Here is a 21,635-nt window from a genome sequence, read left to right as displayed (position 1 = left end):
AGCTTTTATTTTAGCTATAACCTGGTTTCTAACAAAAGAGATTTAATGCAATTATAAAACATGTTACACCGTTACTTGAATGTGTTGAATGTACAAGATTCACATATCATATTACAAAATTACACTTGCAATATTGGTTTTGTACAAAAACGATAGTTACATAATATAAAGTCATCGACGAGTATCCTACCTTAAACTTCGCTATAATATTTTATGTGTTGAACGAGTCTGTGTCTTTAGTTTGTATTGTGCCAGTTTTCTTTACATTCTGATATAATTTAAATAAAAATAAATCATAGATTAAGACCTGAAAAATTATGAAGGAATTTTATCATCCATGGACTTATATTTTCAAAAAAAACCAACATAAATTTCAATATGAACTTTTGCCTTGGTTTTTGTGAAAATCATTAATACAGATAAATTGCTCATTACAATTGTCGATTCATTCCATAAAACTTGTGTTTAAAACGTTTTGTTAAAAATTCAACCGATATATCCTTGAATAATATTTTCAGAAGCAGACAAATATTTCTTTTCTTTATTTCAGACCAGCATAAGGTGATGATTAAAGAATGTAAGCTGACCAAAACTGACCAATAAAGAGAACAAAATCTTCAATATGCAATAAAATTAATTTGCTTTTCGTTTATTACTTATCATTAACTATAGACTAAAACTTACACACCTTTAATTATTTGATATGTGAATATAAACTATTGTTGCTGACGTCATTTGGTCTCTGGTGGATAGTTATAAATCTCGTCGGAAATAGTACGGGATCTTCTTTATTATTTGTGCATGTCTCCGATCTAAAACCTTAAAGTGTTGTCGCTGTCTTTATTTTTCGCTTGTTCTTAAATTGGTCACCAAAAAGAGACCTTTCTGTATTCCTTGTGTAATACCCTCACATTATTTGTTAATCATTGATTTTAAAAAATTGAAAAAGTAAAAAAAAACAAAAAAAGGGAAATCAGAGGAAAATTCAATAGGAGAAGTCTGTAATCATAGGACTAAATCAGAAGCTCAAACACATCAAATGAATGGATAACAATGCAACTGTCCTATTTCTGACTTGGTTCAGGCATTTTCTTATCCAAAAAAATGATGGATAAAACCTGCTGTTTTAAGCTTCATTTATGTAGCTAAATATCTCACTAGTATGAAAGGCGCATACGTTTTCAAAGTATTAATGTGTGAACAAAACAAACAGACATAATAGGTTACCATGTTAAAATTAGGGATCCAATAGTCAACAGTGTGTTGTAATCTTAATGACTTATTTAAACCAAACATATGTATCAAATAAACACAAAAAGGCATATAGAGAAACCCAATAGCATGAAACAACCCTTTTAAAATTGTATGTGCCGGAGGCGCTGTTCACGATTTTGCTTCTTAAAAAACGCACAAAGCCGAACATTTAATGGCCAACGATGAATACGACTGCAAACAATTGGAGAGCTGACCAAAACAGTACCTAAATCATTAGCGTGAATTCATTCTATCGTTGTACCCGTTCTTTATTGCAGTGCTTGGACCAGTTTAGTGCTGTTTATTTTTCATTTTGTCACAAAATCATAATATTAAAGTCACTAATAAAATAATTTTGTACTCATCAAGGGGGTTTCTTGAGAAAATAAAAATTTTAAATTGCATTTAACACATCCATTTTTCTCATGTTTTGGGTTGCCTCATACAGCTCAAATGTGGTTAATAACGCTCATTTAAAAAAAATTCTTATTGCTTTTAAATTTAACCTCGTCCGTCTTTCGACATAAAATCTAACTCTGGTGTTGCCCTCATCTTTCCTTATATAATTTTCAGACACAATTAGAATTTGAAAAATAGTGTTTCTAACGCTAGGTTACTGCTTACAAGGAAGCTATTAAACCAAGAGTTCCAAATGGTGAAGTTGAAATCATCCCTTCGTAAATTTTACGGACGCCATCACGAGTTGGTTGACCGTTATGGAATAGCCGTTTCACAAACGATATCGGATATGTTCCTTACGTCGTAACTACAATCCCCTTCCCTTTCATGAATTTGACCTACCGAATTAGACTATTTACCGGATTTGTAATCACATAAGCAACACGACGGGTGCCGCATGTGGAGCAGGATCTGCTTACCCTTCCGGAGCACCTGAGATCACCCCTAGTTTTTGGTGGGGTTCGTGTTGTTTATTCTTTAGTTTTCTATGTTGTGTCATGTGTACTATTGTTTTTCTGTTTGTTTATTTCATTTTAAGCCATGGCGTTGTCAGTTTGTTTTAGATTTACGAGTTTGACTGTCCCTTTGGTATCTTTCGTCCCTCTTTTGATATATAATTCCGACATACAAGGAACCAAGTAAAAAATATGTATTATCATAATCAATAGAACATCATTCATCTTTATTTATTGGTTTACTAAGTGCTGCTGTGCAATACACATATTGTTCATTGGACAAAATATCTAATCAACACTGTACAGCCTCCAATAATGAGCAAAGCCCCTACCGCATAGCCAGCTATAAAAGGCCCCGAAATGACAATGCAAAACAATTCAAACGAGAAAACTAACGGCCTAATTACTGTTCACAAAATATAAAAAAAATATACAGAATATGTAGAATACAAGTGAACGTGACTTGTTACTTATACATATCAACAACAAAAAGACACTATATACTGATCTGAGAGTACTCGTAGTTACTGACAGCTAGTCCAAAGCCACTTACAGCTAATAAAAAAAAATCATGCATCTAAGACTAAATAATCAATCAGTACACATCCAACATCCAATGGATTCAATATAAAGAAGTCATTAACATTTAGAAAAAACATGACATTGTATAATGCAAAGATATAGGTATCGACAGATTGTAGATCCATGAGTGTGCATACGTACATGTAAATAACAATAATAATTAGTTAGCTTTTAATTTAGTGATAACAAAATCAATAGTAATACTAATAAAGCAATATTCAATGATCTAATTGCAGTGTTGAATGTGTAAATTGCTATAATAAGTTAATTCAAAGGATCGGTAAGTTTACACGGATAGTTTCTAAAATTTCAGGCACGGTTAACCATTTCCGTAAAAAATGAGGATGTGCTATCCTGTTTGAAACAAGTTTTCTCCAGGTACAACCAAACTTAATAACAAAATCTGTATACCTGTGGAAAAATTAAGTAAAGTTTTTTAAGGTATTTGTGGTAACAAAATTCGTGGCTTAATATTTTACCAGTAATACATAGATTACGTTCGTTAAAATAAAATAAAAAGTAACAACAGACACGGGCATGGCGAACGAGTTGTGAAATATAAACACCGTAAGATTGTTCCAAATTTTGTCTATTAAATGCAATTTCGACGGGTATTTACTGAGTTTAGTAATACACAGTGATTCACAACAGTACAAAAAAAGGTCTGCTATTAACGGGACGCAATTTATGCCCATAGGAATACCTACAACCTGTCGGTAAACTAATTTTGTCCCTTTATTAGTAGACTTGTTTTGTACTGTTACGAATCACAGTTTATGACTAAACTCAGAAAATACCCGACGAAATTGCATTAAATTGATAAATTCAACAGTTGCCGTTATCTTGATAATATTTTTTCGTTTAAAAATCAAGATTTTATTCGATATACTGCTGAAATTTACCCCAAGGAACTAATTTTAAATAAATCAAATTTACACGGTAATAACTGCCCTTTCTTGGATTAAGATATTTCGGTTTTAAACGGGAAACTCCACACTCAAATTTACGATAAATAGGAAGATTTTGTGTTTTCTATTGTTAATTTTTCATTTTTAGATGGTTATGTTCCTTGGCACCATCTTACGCTGATGAGAGCTCTCCACAAGAGACCAAAATGACACAGAAATTAACAACTATAGGTCACTGTACGGCCTTCAACAATTAGTAAACCCATATCGCATAGTCAGCTATAAAAGGCATCGACATGACAATGTAAAACATTTAAACGACAAAACTAACGGCCTTTTTATATACATACATAAACGTATGTTTTAAAAGGGACATACCATGCTCTTCGACAATGACCAAAACTTCTTTTTGCAACAAGTCAGAAATATGGCAGATGTTGTCCATTCGTTTATATGTGTTTTGTCATTTGAATTTTGCCATGAAAAGAGACTTTCCGATTTGATTTTTCTCTGAGTTCAGTATTTTTGTGATTTTTTTTTTCATATTCTTTTGAAACTCAAATGTTTTTTTCTCATTTCACCAATCTCAATGAAAACAAGCTATTATTATCATTCTTATTCAAAATCAAATGATTGATATTTATAAAAACTCGTACCCGTGGAAAAGATGAATGGTCAGTGTCTAAATTTGTTCAAACTTAATATATATCTTTCTCAAAAACCCGACTGAAGGAATTCTCTTAACAATGAGAAAAAGATATTTCACACCTTTGTCCATGTTATGTAACCATAATATCGTTTAGTATTCACATAACCTCATGCTGAGTCACTTAGGCTGAGCGCACTCTAAAGGTGTACTTGAATATGTCAAGTATAAGTTATCAAAACTAGGCATCTAACCTTTAACATGTTTTGACTGGTACATGCATATTATTTAATAAAAGATCATTCAACTAGTAAATAAAACATCAAAACGTGCTTGCCATTATAGACAACATTAATACATGTAGACAAAGTAACAAAACAAAAAATACAATGTCATATGTAAAAATATAGACAAACAGAACCTTACAATTAGGACGAGTAAAACAGGCAGGTTTGACACAAAGACTGAAAGAGCAATACAGAGTTTAGCTCTTGTGTGAAAAATAATTCACAGATAAGCAATTTACGAAGCTTGTTGTAAGTCAAACGTCAGCAACAAATATTTAAGTCATGCAAGGTAATGTATCACTCTAAACAACTAAATAAAGAACGAAAATATTTGTTTAACACCATACTGAAAAGAAAATACGTTAGAAGTTGAACGGCACCTTCTATATACAAATGAGGCGATTTGGCAGGTTCAAATGAATTGGGTGTAAGCAAGTATAGGCATGTTTCTTAACCATACTATGCGACTTTACTTCTTCCTTTAAACACATATGTTATGTAGCTTAGTCTTAACAGTATTACCAAAATATACAATGAATACTAATTTATACTTTATATAGACTTTTACTAGTATCTCTCAACTATAAAAGAATATAATGACATACATACGTCAATTCAAAAAGACAGTGTCAAAGTAACACAGATAAACACTATATTCGCAAACGTGTACTTTCACTGTATTTACTATATGGACTGAAAAAAAGAAAAAAACAGGTTATGGCAACAACAACAAAAAGTGCACAGTTGTTGTGGGGATTCGTGTTGCTTATTTGTTAGTTTTCTATGTTGTGTCATGTGTACTATTGTGTGTCTGTTTGTCTTTTTCATTTTTAACCATGGCGATGTCAGTTTATTTTCAATTTATGAGTTTGACTGTCCCTTTGGTATCTTTCGTCCCTCTTTTGTATTGACTTGTATATATTTACTCAGTCAAAAGTTTAGCAACAGATTTGTAGAGTTTATATATATACATTTTTTTAAACTACACTTCTAAATACAGACATATATTCATTAAAGGGACACTAGCTACGAGATATATAAAAAAATCTATAGTATGATATTTTTTTTGTTCAATCATTTATGAAAGTGAAATAGTGAAATAATAATTGACTTTTAGCAGCAAAAATTATTCAATTTTGTCAAATTAAGCTAATAAAAATTGATAATAACTTATTCACTTGCTAGTAAATAATTCGACCTCATTAAACCTGTATTCATGTGAACTCCAACCCCATAGAAAGAGATAAAATAACGCATACATTGTCCGTGTACGGTGATTTAAAAGAAACGAATGTAAACATTGAAAGTGAACAAAGGTAAATAATTCGATCGACTGATTCAATCCACAAAAACTCATTCTTATTTAAGATAAAACGACGATAAACATAAATTTTTAATCTATAATACAAAATTTAGTGGACCTATAAAAATCCAACTGCACGAGTTGCTTAATCTTTTTATATAATATGTTTATGTTAACATCGCTTATATGGTCTCGAAATTTAATTAGATGGCGTCATTGCTAAAATTGACGCGAAAGGAAGCTAAATCTTATTGAGACCATGACCAGTAAACTGTTTATTTATACTTTTGATAGTTTGGAATTGTTTTTTACATTATTATAATTAAAATATGAGAATTTGAGTCAAATTGGTGAACATGAATTTGACAGCTAGTGCCCTTTAACATTTTAGAGACAATATACGATTAGGTGTAAGTCTTTTAACATTAACATGTTCAAAGTAAATAAATCTCGGAGTGACCTATAATTTCGGACATTTTTTTTTAATTTAAAAATTATGTTACTTATTATATTTTACTCAATTAAGTATTTAAGGAATCCATTGCTAGCATTCTACAGTAGATCTCTATGGATTTTGTACAGAAACTTTCTTTTCCTTTTTAATGCGTTCAAATCCCGCACGTGTCATGTGTGTTATACTAAAAATCTTAATTGGATAGGATTGTCAGTTTCCCTGACAAAGGTCGGAAGTTCGCTTCATTAATTTAGCCTTTTTCTGCCACAACAAACTGACCGTCACAAAGAAGCAAATAGTGCTAAAACTAAACATCAATCAAGTAGTAGATACAAAAAATCACAAATAATAGAACTACATTTAACGTAACAAATTTGAAAAAAAGTAATAAAGATCATCTTTTTATTTCAGCCCAGAATAGGAAAAACTTACTACTTTTTTTATTTGAGGCCTTAATTTAAACCAAAGCAAACATTTGGTACACAGCACAACCAATTGGTATAAACACCCTAGCTGTTTATTGAGCGAGCGCGAACCAATATAGACAATACGGCTATATGACTCGACGAAATATATAGAACAACAGATTTTGATACATTGCAGATACTATCGACAATTTTATCTAAAAATAATAATTCAGGCTAGACAACAAGGCTAGTTTTGGTATACCGTCGATGCCACTGTTTATGGACGTTTCGTCCCCTATGGTATAACCAGCCCAGTAGGCAGCACTTCGGTGTTGACATGAATACCAATTATATGGTCATATATATAATTGTCCTGTTTACCAAACTTTGATTTTTTTGAAAAAATAAGGATTTTCTCATCCCAGGCATAGATTACTTACGTATTTTGCACAACGTTTTGGAGTTTTAGGTCCTCAATGCTCTTCAACTTTGCACTTGTTTGGCTTTTTTACTATTTTGTTTTGAGCGTCACTGATGAGTCATGTGTAGACGAAACGCGCGTCTGGTGTAGTAAACTATGCACTTTAATTTCAACTATATTTATTGTTTCTACAACATGTACAATTGTGTTGGTCATACTTAACCAGAAATTGTGAATAATTGTACTTCTAACTAAGTCTTTTTCAGATAACTGCAAGTAGATTGAAGTATATAGTAAGTTCATATTTACACATGTTCACTCACTCAATAGGAAATTAACAGATATTTTGAACTAAGTATTTTTAAAGTAGAATCTGAATAAAATACACTTAATTCCTCCCAAAATTTAGGTTTTTTCAACAAAATGTAATATTTTGTCCTGTAACAAAAGAATACAAAATTATACGTTCAACTTTGATTAAGAGGTATCAATTCCAAAATGCATTGATATAAGTGTCTTCCTTATAACAATTTTTTTGGTGCAAAAATAAAATTAAAAAAAATGTCAATGTGAAACCCCACACCACCCCACCCCCATTTTTTGATTTTCAATATGGTTCTGTTCGTGTCAACCATATGTCAGTCATTTGAACAAACATACTCAACACACACCATTATCTATATAACATATTATTTGGTTCATATGGTGCAAATTGACTGTTATGATAGCAAAGATATGTAAAATTGGCCTACATGAACAGTTTACACCCACTAATATGACCCAATTTGAATTATCAACCAGTAATTCAAAATATGTTCACCCGGAAATATTTTTTCATTGACGATTAGCTGAATACCCAATCTTTACGTGTAGTGAGTCATGTTTTAGCTATATTTCTATCCAAAAAAAATTGAGGGGCCATAATTCGGTCAAATCTTACTTTTTTTTTGTCAAAGATTCAAATTACCTATTATGTAGTAATTGGCTGAAATATTCTTTGCAGTACGTCACCGTATATGATCTACTTTGTTTAATTTATTTTTATCAATCATATTCTACTGTTTTTTTATGATAAGCAATCAAAGCTATCTGCAATAAAAACTGAGATGTTCGTTATTGAATTTTGGTCATTTTGAGGTAAATTTTTCCTTGGTTGCTACAGAGAATTGAAGACAAATTAATTCTGGAAATTCAACATTGTGGCATCAATGCTGATTTTCACCTTTACTAAATAGTAATGATAATATCTCCAAGAGTCTATGGCCCTGAGCTGCACTTAAAGAATGTCTACATTTAAAGGCACAGGTATTGACATTTGCTTTATGTTGTAACAATTATTCTACAACATCAACATGTCATTTCTGTCTTTCTATTTACAGAGGTGAATCACTATCATTGTCACACTGTTTTATGTCCGCTGAATGTTGTAACAGTTCTTTGACAACACCAACCTGTCCATTCTGACTTGCTACAGTCAGAGGTGATATACCATCATTGTCACACTGATTCACGTCTGCGGAATATTGTAACAGTTCTTGAACAACATTAACATGTCCTTCCTGACATGCTATAGAGAGAGGGGATACACCATTATTGTCACATAGGTTTACTTCTGCTGAATGTTTTAACAATTCTATAACAATATCAACATTGCCATTCTGACTTGCTATATACAGAGGTGACACGCCATCAATATCACACAGGTTCACTTGTGCTGAATGTTGTAACAGTTCTTTAACAACATTGATATATCCATTCTCACTTGCTATATACAAAGGTGATGCACCATTATTTTTACATTTGTTAACTTTCGCTGCATGTTGCAATAGTTCGTTTACAACATCAACATGGCCTTGTTGACTTGCTATATAAATTGAAGAGCATCCATTGCTATCACAGATATCAATATCAACATTTTTACACTTCAGAAGTTCACGTACAACCTCCGTTCTGTTATAGTAGCAAGCAATAAGCAGCGGTGTGATGTTATTATTTATACAAACATTGACATCTGCTGATTTTTGTAACAGAACTTTAACAACATGAGCATGTCCATTCTGACTTGCTATCCACAGGGGCGATGTACCATTTTTGGCACACTGATTTACTTCTGTCGAATTTTGTAATAGTTCGTTAACAACATCAACATGTCCTTCCTGACTTGCTATATACAGAGGTGAGTAACCATCCTCGTCACAACGATTTACTTCTGCTAAATGTTGTAACAGTTCTTTTACAACATCAACATGTCCATTCTGACTTGCTTGCCACAGAGGCGATACGCCGTTAATCATACATTGATTGGCATGTGCTGAATGTTGTAATAGTACTTTAACAACATCAACATGTCCATCCTGGCTTGCTATATACAGAGGGGATACACCACTAAAGTTACACTGATTAACTTCTGCTGAATATTTTAACAATTCTTTAACAACATGAACATGTCCATTTTGACTTGCTATATGCAGAGATGATACACCATTGTTGTTATATTGATTTACTTCTGCATATTGTTGCAGTAGTTCTTCAACAACATCAATATGTCCTTCCTGACTTGCCCAAAATAAAGGAAAGCAACCATCCTCTTTACAATAATTAATGTCACTTTTCCTACTAATTAACCATCTTACAAGGTCAATAAAACCCACATAACAGCTTCCTCCAAGTGCTATATCTTTACTCTTTATATCGTGTTTACAAGCAAGTTCTTCTTGTTTTGAAAGATCAAGCTTGTTTAATTTGTTTATAAACTTCTTTTTGAATGTAGAAGAATGCATGTTTCTGTTATCGAATACGTTGTCTACAAAACCATTCTCCCAGTCCTCAACGAGTCTTTCTATATATCTGTTGATTTTGTTTTCGGGTATTCTTATAGCAAACTGTATATCTGTGTCTATGTTATCTTCTGTCTCACATATAAATCTCTCGCGTATGAATCCAGTATTGGCATGGTCAATGAAGAGCTGAATCATCTTCTCCCCAAAGTATTTTGCCAGAAAATCAAACAACTTATCATGGATTATTTTGTATGTTCCGTTGTCCTTTACTACATATGTACCTTCGAGAGTTTCGAGGGATTTTCTTAAACGTTCCATTGACGTTTCAATACTTAATTCGCATTTATCCAGTAAATCTTCTATTACTGCCCCTTCCTTTTTATATTTTATTGAGAAATTTTCTTCTTTTAATGTATTGTTAAACATCACACAAAGGACCAAGCTACAATATTTCATCTTACCAGTATTCCCTTCCATATACAAGTTCTGAAGTTCGCTTTGAAAAACATCAAATGGATTGCTGAAAAAAATACTTATATTGATATATTTCTTGAGTTTCTGCTTATGATATAAACTACATAAAAGCGGGAAAAAATCATATTTTTCTGACAATTCTGTAACTTTATTCGCACTTTCTCCAAAGTACATTTTAGCTATTGCAAATCTTTCAGCAGTACTGAGTCTTAGTTCTTGTGAACTTAAATCAATAATACACGTTTTGAAAATAGACAGACTGTTAAATTGTTCTTCTTTAAAAACATCCAGCCTACACGTTAGTATAATTTTACAACATTTGTCTTCAAGCAGAGATTTAATGTGTGCCTGTCTTTGTTTCCATTCGTTGAACATCTGTTGATTAAGTGTATACCGCCCACAAACGTCATCAAAGACAAATAATGTTTTCCTTCCATGTTTAAACCATTGTCTGATATCACCGGGGCCTTCACACGGAATTATAATATAGCCTTGGTCCCTCATCGTAAGTGCAACATGATGCGACAGAAATGTTTTTCCTGTACCAGAATTTCCAACAATTGCTACACAATTTTCTGTCAAAATACTTGTCATAACTGGTTTCTCTGCTGCTGTACTGAAAAACATTTTATCATCTTCTTTCCACTGTTTCAAACGTCGTTCAAATTGCTCTATCGTATAAAATCAATTATTTAGTTGAATCAATTTTAAAAATTATTTACAAAATTGTGCTTCGGATCATAAAAGAGCTATGTATATGTTTCTTAAAATGTGAAGAAGATTTGCATGGTCTTGTCCAGTCTAACTTAAATGAAAATGTAAGCACATTTATAAAATGAAATACCACCAAATCTTAGTTCATCAAACCCAGTTTCATACGAAAAGAAGAAAAAAATATTCATAAAAATATATATTTTGGGTGTTAGAAAACACTTTTTAAGTTTGAAGGTATACGAGTTAAATTTAACAATATTTGCTTAACCCATAACATCTGCACCTATAGGTATGTATAATGCCAGGAACTTACATGTATATGATGGTTTCCTTCTTTATTGAGACTGATGAAAGAATAAGCAAACAGGTGCTTTGATATGTTAAAACTTATGGTAGCTTTTCAGACTTATTCACTGATATTACCAACCTTAACAAAGCACCAACGAATGAAAATAAAGTGTCAGTATTTGTGAATTGTTGTTCTTTGCTAAGCGACGTTAACTTCTTATCAATCCTTGGCAACATTTATTCAAAAATAATTACTAGTAATGGATAAAACATGAAATAAAACAATTTTCTTCTAAATAAACAACTTATAAATATAATGCTGTAATATTTTTCTGAAATGAACTTACCAAGTATATTTTTAGGGATAACTTCATCATGTATACGTGTTAAATCTTCTAGTTTGGTTTGAATCACATGAAAATCTTTAAAAAAAAGTAAAACTAGTATGGAATGCAAATGTAGAAATATTTGTTTTCATATTTTTAGTAAAGTCTTTATATCAAACAGTACATTAAGCATTTTGTATGTTGTAAAAATGTAAAAAGTAAAATCACAAAAATACTGAACTCAGAGGAAAATCAATTTGGAAAGTCCATAATCACATGGCAGAATTAAATAACAAAACGCATCAAAAACGAATGGACAAGAACTGTCATATTCTTGACTTGGTACAGGCATTTTCAAATGTAGAAAACGGTGGATTAAACCTGGTTATATAGCGCTAAGCCTCTCACTTTAATAACAGTCTCATCAAATTCCGCTACATTTACATTTTACTGTTTGAAAATAAGCATCAAATCTATTTGATATCAGAAGCAATTTTCATTTCAATAACATTTACCAGTAAGTTAGCCTTTTAAAAATTTGTTGATATATTGTTTTGACAGATAAAACAAAGGTTAAAGGTACCAACATACCATCCAAACTCATAAGCCATGGCATTAATAAGGACACGACCGAAACAACTTGAACTGCACCAAAAATAGTGATATTGTGTGCTCAGAACGAGTGATGAGATCCGGCTACACTCACGACACCCGTCATAATACTTATATACATTTCTTTGACAAGTTTCCAGCTTTGATACATTGACAGCTGTCTACGATAGTCAACAACCAAACTTCATACTGACCTTAGTTATAAAATAATGTATGACTGTTTCACTATTTTGTTGTTACTAGGCATATTTTATTTCAAATAACCCAAACGTTTTTAGTAATTCGGCTCACAAACTGTTTGTATCAAGCTCACCAGCCATTAAAAAAAAGCAATTATTTACATCTTTTTGAGGAAATTCACACATAGAATCAAATCGGATGAACATAGACTCACACGTTAAAAAGTTAATCATGGTTTGAAAATTAAAATACGGATCACACTTATTATATCATTTGTAACATCTCACGAGACTTGAAATATTTCTAAACGTTTGGGTTTACCTCTTTCCTTCTCTCTTTCTTGAAGTCTCTTCATTCCTGTAACAGGACAAACTAACTATATGTATAAATAAAACACTTAAGAACGTTTTGATTACTAAATCAATATTGTTAAACATTAACTGTGGCTGCATTGAGAGCCTGATATAAACAATACTCTATGAGTAACAGTACTTATTTCTCTCGAATAGCAATGACAAAATGTTTATCCATTTTACAATTGCATATTAAGATCAGAAGATGTGGTATGATGGTCAATGAGACAACTCTCAAAAAGAGTTGTAATGATACAGAAGTAAACATCCATAGGTCAACGTTGGCCCTTCAGCAATCCCATACTAAATTTAGTCCTGGTATCTATGATGAGTTTATTTACAACTACTGGGTCGATGCCTTTGCTGGAGGAGGGTATCAAAAGCCCAGTAGTCAGAACTTTTTGTGCTGACATGATCTGTCATTGATATTGTTATAGTTATAAATTTACTGTTTGAAAGTTTTGAAATACTAAATCTTTTCTACCTCAGACATAGATTACCTTAGCTGTATTTGGCAAAACTTTTAGGAATTTTGGTCCTCAATGCTCTTCAACTTCGTACTTTATTTTGCCTTTTTAACCTTTTTGATTCGAGCGTCACTGATGAGTCTTTTATACACGAACGCGCGTCTGGCGAATACTAAGTTTAGTCTAGGTATCTATGATGAGTTAATATACAGAATAGTCAGCTACAAAAGGACCCGAAATGACAAATGTAAATCATTTCAAACAAGAACCTAACGGCCTAATGGATGTACTCAATAATGAACAAAAACAAAGCAACAAACGAAACTCATTGAATTGCAGGTTCCTGACTTGATATATACACATACAGAATGTGACGGGGATAATCTTGTTTGTTGGTGCTACACTTTGGGACAGTGGTATAACGACACAGCATCAGAACAAAACTATGAAAACAATAAACGAAAACTGTCAATTGCAGGCTCCTGACTTTGGACAGGCACGTAGAGAATGTTGCGGAGATAAACTTATTGAAGGCCCCAAGAGAGCACCAGAAATTACTGACAACAAGTTTGAAACCCAAGCCACATAACAACTTATAAAAAAGATTATGCATCTTAAACTAAGACAAGGCTGTCTGTTAGTTTTTTGGACTGAATTATTGTAACATAAATATTAAATTATATTTACAGAAATAATCCTATTTTTGTGGGATTGCTTTGTATTCTATGTTCTTATCATTGTACATGTTGTAATAAGGTAAGTTTGAGGGCACCTTTTTGAAATTTAGATATATTTAACTATTGGCAGTATAGGTCAATGCATAAGATACATCAATTATAATGCATTCATTATTTAAGAATTTGTTTTAATTACCTATTTGAAGCAACTGTATTTCATGCTCTGAAACTTTGGTGTTCTCAATATCAAAAGCGATGTCTTCATACTTTCCATGACGTAAAGCTTTAAGAAGATGCTTGAATGCATCTTCACCTTTCCGGAACAATTTCGAATATAAAATTCTATTACTATCGTGTCGAGTAATGGAACAACTACAAACTTCCTCTTTTTCTTCATCATTTAAAACACTATTTTCATAAAGGTAGTCAGCTATATCAGTTTTGCTTTCTACATCATGGACGAACTTCGTATAGTTCTTTTGTAGCTTTACAATGTGTTCATGGAAAACTGAAACATAAGAAACGTTAGAGAGGTGTGTGTCCATTTAGTTGTTAATCAAAACTGTAGAGAAATAAGGGTTAACCAAAATTGCTGATTTGATTTCAATTTGCGTATGCTGAACTAAGACAAGACGGTAGGTGTCGAATTGGTATTGTTTAACTAACAGGTATTGATCTGTCCTATCATTTACATTTGAATTTGATAAACTCCCTTAAGGTGTCAGAACACCAATCAAATATCCCTGTCTGTTAAAAGATTTTTTGCAATTTTCACAGTTTTCTAAATATTTTACCTTAAGTTTAACTTCATAGAAACCAGGTTTATCCTAAATTGTACATGTATTACCTTTCTACATGGCCAATATATAACCTACATTTCAAGTTTTATAAGAAAAATGTGACCCTGGGAACACAGGTACTACAAACATAAACTCGGGTTTTCGGGAAATCTTAAATTAGTATATTATGGAGCGCATTAATCATGAATTGTGAATACAAACTCAAAGATGAGTATTTTTTGCAAAACATGGTCTAAACATATTTTTCTTAAACCAAAAGTCTGCAAAGTTGTTGGTTAGTTTGAGTAAACAGTGACATCAAAAGCACTATTTTGTGTCAGATAAGGACTACTTTTGCATACGCTCTATATCGGAGGAAGTAATTGGTGGTATGACATCTTAATACACGTGGTAAAGTTTAACACAAAATCAGGAAATCAACACTTATTGACCTATTAATCTGCACCTCAAATTATGGGGTCAAAGGTTATCACTGGGTCGATGCCTCTGCTGGTGGACTTTTAGTCCCCGAGGGTATCACCAGCCCAGTAGCCAGTACTTCGGTACTGGCATGAAAATACGGATTTATTGTGTTATTAAAATTTGCTGTAACAAAATATTAGAAATTATTATAAATTAAGGAATGTATCTCCCTCATGCAAAGCTCTGATTCCTTTCAGGAATTTGACTATACTTTTTGGACCTTTTGGATTTTAGCTCTTCGTCTTTTATATAAGCTTTGGATTTCAAATATTTTGGCCACGAGCATCACTGAAGAGACATGTTTTATCGAAATGCGCATCTGGTGCAACAAAATTGGTACCGTTGATTTTATTATAGATTATACAAATAAAAGGATGGTTCTAATGACAACTTATAGTAATGAAGCGAACATTTGATGAACGCAACGTTTATTTTCAGAATGACCATTTAATATATTTTTGTGCCAAAAATACTAGATTTTCATATTTGCAAAAAAAAGTATTAATTAATATTACTGTTCGTTTTGCGATAATTAATCGTTTCAGTAGAAATTACTCACTTATATCATGACAACTGATACTTTCATCATAACTTTCAATACATTGCATTCTGCTGACAAGTTCTTGAACATCAGTATTGTATGGGTCTGATTCTTTTAAAACTTCCTTAAACACATTTAATGTACCATACGGTCGTTTAGTCAAGATATCGAGTAGAACCTTGTTGCGTTCATTTTGTGTGGCAGGTTTGATAATTTCCTCCCTGTCTTCTATCATCAAAATACATCTTGAAATCAAGTTATCTAGAACCATCTTGTCAAGTACTGTACTATTTAATAACTCATCATAGTAAGGAAAGAGTTCATACTGCTTTTGATCTGAAAAAAAAAATCAAAATGGGTTAAACCTTTCATAAAGGCATCAGACGATCGGCATTCTAATAAGTAGATCAAAACAATCAATTATATCTAATATTCCATTCGACAGCGAATAACATAAGACAATAATGATTTCAAGTGAATTTGTTCAATATTTTTCTTTGATTATGAATCATTTAAATGCATTTGCCATTAACTACATCCTTGTCAAATTGTGTTTGAAATTTTCTGTTGCTTGTTAGTCTGATACTATTTTATTTACATGCTAACTGAAAGATTTACGCTTTTTTTTTTTACTTTTTTAATTTCATCAAAATTTCTAGAAAACATTTGTGTATTACGCGAGGATTTATCTGTTTAAGAATTATCACAGTTTTTGGACTAGTAATCTATGGAGAGGGGAAACAACGTTTGACTAGGTAGAGATCAGGTCAACAATAAATGTATTAGATTTTATCTTTCGTTCAGATCAGTTTTATCTTTCGTTCAGATCAGTTTTATCTTTCGTTCAGATCAGTTTTATCTTTCGTTCAGATGTATCGGTTTTATCTTATGTTCAGATATATCGGCGTGGAGTCTCTATGAGAAACATATGTTTGCAAAATATGCATCTCATGCTAAAACACTGTTACAATTGCTAAGAATTTACTTAACAACACGAAAAATGTGTGGAAAGGTGATAAATATTTCTTAATGTTGATATGTATATATTTATTTTTTGCCAAATAAATTCAAGTCAATCTTATTCTACCTAAACTCTATTAATAAATGAAGAAGAAGATAAATATATACACACTTAATTGAGTGGAAAATATAAATATGAATATAAAACTATATAGGATAATTTCTAGCACCATAATTTTGGATCAAAGCATTTTTTTCTCTTCGGATATACCTCGCTTTTATTATTTCGATAAACACTTGTATGCTCGTATCTGTATTTGGTTCATAAAGTCAGTCAACAGTTGTATATACCGGTGTTAAAAAGTCTTTGTATTGGTACATGAAGTAAGGCAACAGTTGTTTATACCGGTGTTAAAAAGTCATTGTATTGGTACATAAAGTAAGGCAACAGTTGTATATACCGGTGTTAAAACGTCATTGTATTGGTAAATAAAGTAAGGCAACAATTGTATATACCGGTGTTAAAAAGTCATAGATCAATTAAAAAAACAAATCCGCGGTTAACAATCTAAAACCGAGGGAAAGGCATCAACTATACCTTGATCTTTCATACACTCAAGAAGGGTGTTATTGAATGGTTGAAAATGCAACGATTTATTGTCCATTCCAACGTTTTCCATTTTGTCTTTATACTTCTCAGCTTCCGCATTAATAACTTGAAGACATTGCACTCCCCTTAAATATGATAAGTAAAACACAATTTAGTATATGTACATGTTCAAGATAATAGAATAAACATTTATTTTTGTTTACTTTCCATGAACCTTCATATAATGGGCTGATTATATTTTTATTATGTGAATTAACCATGATAAGTTTCATATCAAGTTGAAGTTTCGTTCCGCTGTTTATTTCTTCCAAAATTACGGATTTAGGACTCTGACAAGTTTTTTAAAAATCGCAGTTATCCGGACTTATTTTCTGAAAGACTTCAGATGTAGTGGTGATTTTGTATATGCAAGTCTATAAAGATGATTAACAAATAAAGGCAAGTGTAGTATACCGCTGTTCGAAATTCGTTAATCGATTGAGAAAAAAAATCCGGGTTACAAACTTAAACTGAGGGAAACGCAGCAAGTATAAGAGGAGAACTACGACCCAATAGAAACCCAACATTAAAATGTAACACACACAGAAACGAACTATTACATAACAATGGCCATTTTCCTGACTTGGTACAGGACATTTTAACAAAAATGATGGGTTGAACCTGGTTTACAAAACAATGTTGTTGTTTTTTAAAGAATACAATAATTTCAGCACTTTAACCATTGTATTATTTTGACTTCGTGAGATTAAACGCGATCATACGAAATCAAACAGGCAACAAGAGGTTTTAACTGGTGTGGAAATTTAAAAGAAGGGGCAAACTTTTTGACTTGAAAAAAAACAAAACAAATGAAATCACGACAAAGTACCCATAGACGGAAATATTATAGAAAAAAAATATCTGCTGATAAAGGTTGTTATAGAATTCAATATATCATATAAAAAAAGTCGAGTATTCCGTGCAGCTGTATAAACCTTTAACACATAAACCAACCAATGAAAGATTACATTTTCTATCAGAAATAATGAAAATATAACTTACGTTGTAAACAAAATTTTTGATAGTCTATGATAAAAAGGGAGGGAGTCCAATGGGTTTTTTCTCTTTTTTGTGCGTACGTCCTATAACAGTTTATGGTGTTGTGGTATTAGTTGGTTATGTAGAGGTGGAAATATTATATTTTACTTAAATTTTTATTTTAGTGTAATGTGAACTTCTCATTTCTTAACATATATAATAAATCCTTAGCGACACATTAGGATTTACATATTCTTGATTATTCAATATTTTACTAGATCCGATATCATCAAATATGAATATTGTATTATTATTTAACCCAGACCATGATTTTTTTGTTTCTATTAACATTTTCATATCATTAAAAAGTAATTTGTATATTTTACAAAAAAATTTATCTGCATCCCTAACTAACTTGTTAAGAAAGACAGCATTTACAAAAAAGAGGAACAACATATTTGAAAGCGAATTCCTGTCAACAAATCAATATTTGAATTTGATTAATGATTGATGGCAATAAGGCATCAAAAGAAGTGATATAATTGCAAATGAGATAACTATCTATATATGACATAGAAGCTAATCAATTGGTTGCCATCGTTCATTCATCTTATTTTTTTTTTTGAAAAATCTGCACCAAGTATAACACTGTATCGTAATGGATTGACTGCAAGTAAATTTCTGAGCAGAATCCGAAAAATAACTGTATACCTTTTAACAAGATTAACATGTTGTTTAGGTTTTGTCCTAGATTATCTGCATATATTACGGTTGACATAGTTTATTAAGAATAAAAATTATTATCAAATGAACTTTTAGAATTTTGTACGATAGGTATGTAGTTATACATAAATTAAGGCATTGTTAGTTTAGAATGTTGCAGAATATATTTTAGGTCATACTTACCGTTTTTACTGAATAAACAACTAACTGCGTGAATGACAAACTCTCAAAGATGTCGGTTAAACAGGAAATTAAAAACCACAAATACATATACATGATACGGAAATTATCAAGTATTGATATGTATAATAAGTTAAACATAATAAAGGGGGTTCAATGTATCATGGTCATCAATTTTAATGTCTGCTCAAGTGTTAATATGTGGTTTAAATGTCTTAACAAACATAAAATGAATTAAAAACGAAAACTGCATTATAAATTTTATTTGTGCGACGCAGTTTGCTGAATTTGCCTTCATCAGGAATTTAACGCTCATAGCAGAAGATTCGAGAGTCAGGGATGAAACAGATTCGAAACAGCTTTAGAGCTATATATGACCAAACTAATGTACTCATTTATCAAGACTACTTTTAATTAAAAGTACGAACTTATTCGTTAAATAGTTTAGTTCATTTTATAAGACCTGTCTTTTTTTTCGGTTAGGTTATTCTAATACACTGATACTCTGCTTTATCAAGAAACTCTTCTTAAGCATGCATGAAAAATTACCTGTAATAAATGTGTGGCGTCAGAATGCTCCTTTCTGGGTTTACCTTCGTCAGGAACGCTCAGTAGGAAAAAAGCATAATAATAACCTAAAGTTAATTTAAAAAAGGTCACTGATGAGTCTTTTGGAGACGAAACGCTAGCGCTCGTCTGGCGGAAATATATAGGTGCAATCCTGGTATATATGATGAGTTTATTATTCCCATGCAAAACTATAAAAGTCAACTTTGCGCGGCTGAGTTGGATAACTAATTTACTTTTTTTCCATCACACTTTAGAGTGTTTTAATTAATTATTTATTGCGCTTTGAAAAGTTTGAGACACGAAGCGAGTGAGAATGTCATTTATCAAACAATAAACGCATTTGGGTCATGTAGAACTCTTGAACCTCCTTATTTTTACCCTCGTCAACTTACAGTTATTTAATCGTAATTTTAAGTGTTGAAAATATATACAACCCATTTTAAACTCGTGAAATTCTGCCAAAAAAATTCTTTCCCATCACGGAATTTAATACCAGAACAAAAATAATGAAACAAACTGTTTCAGCTTCTTAATGATTAATCATAGTTAACTTCATCAGTTATATGTCAATTTAAAAAAAAAAAGTACATCTATTTTATTATTTTTTTGTAAAATACGCTAAACCTTTTATGTTTGTAACCAGGATTTGTTTTGTTTTTTTCTCTCAATCGATTTATGAATTTAGAAGAGCGGTATACTACTGTTGCCTTTATTTAGGCCTAAACTCAAACAAATAGTTTTGGACAACGTTTCGGGGCATTTGACAAACTCATCGAAATATAATCTAGTGTAGAAATAAATTGCACATAATTTAATGTAAGAACATGTCGACCATTTAAAAATACCATCCGATCTGTAGCGACAAAGTTTTTTTTTTGTAAATCTTAGTTAACTTTTACAAAAATCTTCTCCTCTGAAACTACTAGGCCAAATTTTACCAAACACAGCCAGAATCATTATGAGGCTATCTAGTTTAAAAATTGTGTTTAGTGACCGGGCAAACCAACCAAGATGGCCTAGATAGCCAAATGCAGTTTTTGACTTATAACTCAAAAACTAAACCATTTAGAGCAAATCTGACAAGGAGTAAATTTGTTTATCTGGACAAGATCTATCTGCCCTGAAATTTGTAGATGAATCGGACAACTTGTTGTTAGGTTGCTGCCCCTAAATTGGTAATTTTAAGGAAATTTTGCTGTTTTGGGTTATTATCTTGAATATTATTATAGATAGAGATAAACTGTAAACAGCAATAATGTACAGCAATGTAAGACTAAAAAATAAGTCAACATGACCAAAATGGTCAATTGATCCCCTAAGAAGTTATTGTCCTTTATAATCAATTTTTAACAATTTTCATAAAATTTGTAAATTTTTACTAACATTTTCCACTGAAACTACACAGACAAGTTCATAATAGATAGAGATAAGTGTGAGCAGCAAGAATGTTCAGTAAAGGAAGATGTACAAACACATCACAATCACCTAAACACAATTTTGTCATGAACTGTCTGCTTCCTTTGTTAAATTCACATATGCCAAGGTGAGCGACACAGGCTCTTTAGAGCCTCTAGTTTGTTGTTGCTAGTACTGTCAAGTAAGTTAAATCTCCTAGCTATTGTTGTGAAGATTAAGATAAATTAATTAAAACTTTAAAAGATGAAAGTAAAATTTTGATAAACTGGTTCTTATTAAGTAAAATGAAAGCAAATCCAGAAAAAAATT

The 21,635-nt window shown here is 31.6% G+C and overlaps 2 protein-coding genes across 2 annotated transcripts; both read right to left on the bottom strand.

Annotated features, from left to right (window-relative positions):
- Positions 1-8,003: 8,003 nt before the first annotated feature.
- On the bottom strand, positions 8,004-11,879 carry LOC134680957 (ankyrin-3-like). Its single transcript, XM_063540271.1, has 2 exons — positions 11,780-11,879; positions 8,004-11,101 (listed from the first exon to the last, which is right to left on the bottom strand). Exon 2 carries the CDS (start codon positions 11,055-11,057, stop codon positions 8,550-8,552), a length of 2,508 nt encoding a protein of 835 aa, XP_063396341.1. The 5' UTR covers positions 11,058-11,101; positions 11,780-11,879; the 3' UTR covers positions 8,004-8,549.
- Positions 11,880-12,833: 954 nt separating this feature from the next.
- LOC134727667 (uncharacterized) lies at positions 12,834-17,490 on the bottom strand. The gene is made up of 4 exons (XM_063592047.1): positions 17,409-17,490; positions 15,869-16,186; positions 14,244-14,555; positions 12,834-12,907 (listed from the first exon to the last, which is right to left on the bottom strand). Exons 1-4 carry the CDS (start codon positions 17,488-17,490, stop codon positions 12,834-12,836), a joined length of 786 nt encoding a protein of 261 aa, XP_063448117.1.
- Between the last annotated feature and the right edge of the window lie 4,145 nt (positions 17,491-21,635).

The sequence above is a fragment of the Mytilus trossulus genome, chromosome 8, assembly GCF_036588685.1.
Source record: "Mytilus trossulus isolate FHL-02 chromosome 8, PNRI_Mtr1.1.1.hap1, whole genome shotgun sequence".
NCBI lineage: Eukaryota > Metazoa > Mollusca > Bivalvia > Mytilida > Mytilidae > Mytilus > Mytilus trossulus.
The sequence above is the reverse complement of the archived record's forward strand: the minus strand, read 5'-3'. Positions and strand labels throughout refer to the sequence as shown.

Bases quoted from the DNA above. Each gene is read 5' to 3' on its own strand.
- LOC134727667 (XM_063592047.1), bottom strand. From the start codon at position 17,490: ATGGAAAACGTTGGAATGGACAATAAATCGTTGCATTTTCAACCATTC. The intron at 14,556-15,868 runs GTGAGTAATTTC...CTTATGTTTCAG, and splicing joins TATCAGTTGTCATGATATAA to TTTTCCATGAACACATTGTA. The intron at 12,908-14,243 runs GTAATTAAAACA...GTCCTGTTACAG, and splicing joins AATACAGTTGCTTCAAATAG to GAATGAAGAGACTTCAAGAA.
- LOC134680957 (XM_063540271.1), bottom strand. From the start codon at position 11,057: ATGTTTTTCAGTACAGCAGCAGAGAAACCAGTTATGACAAGTATTTTG.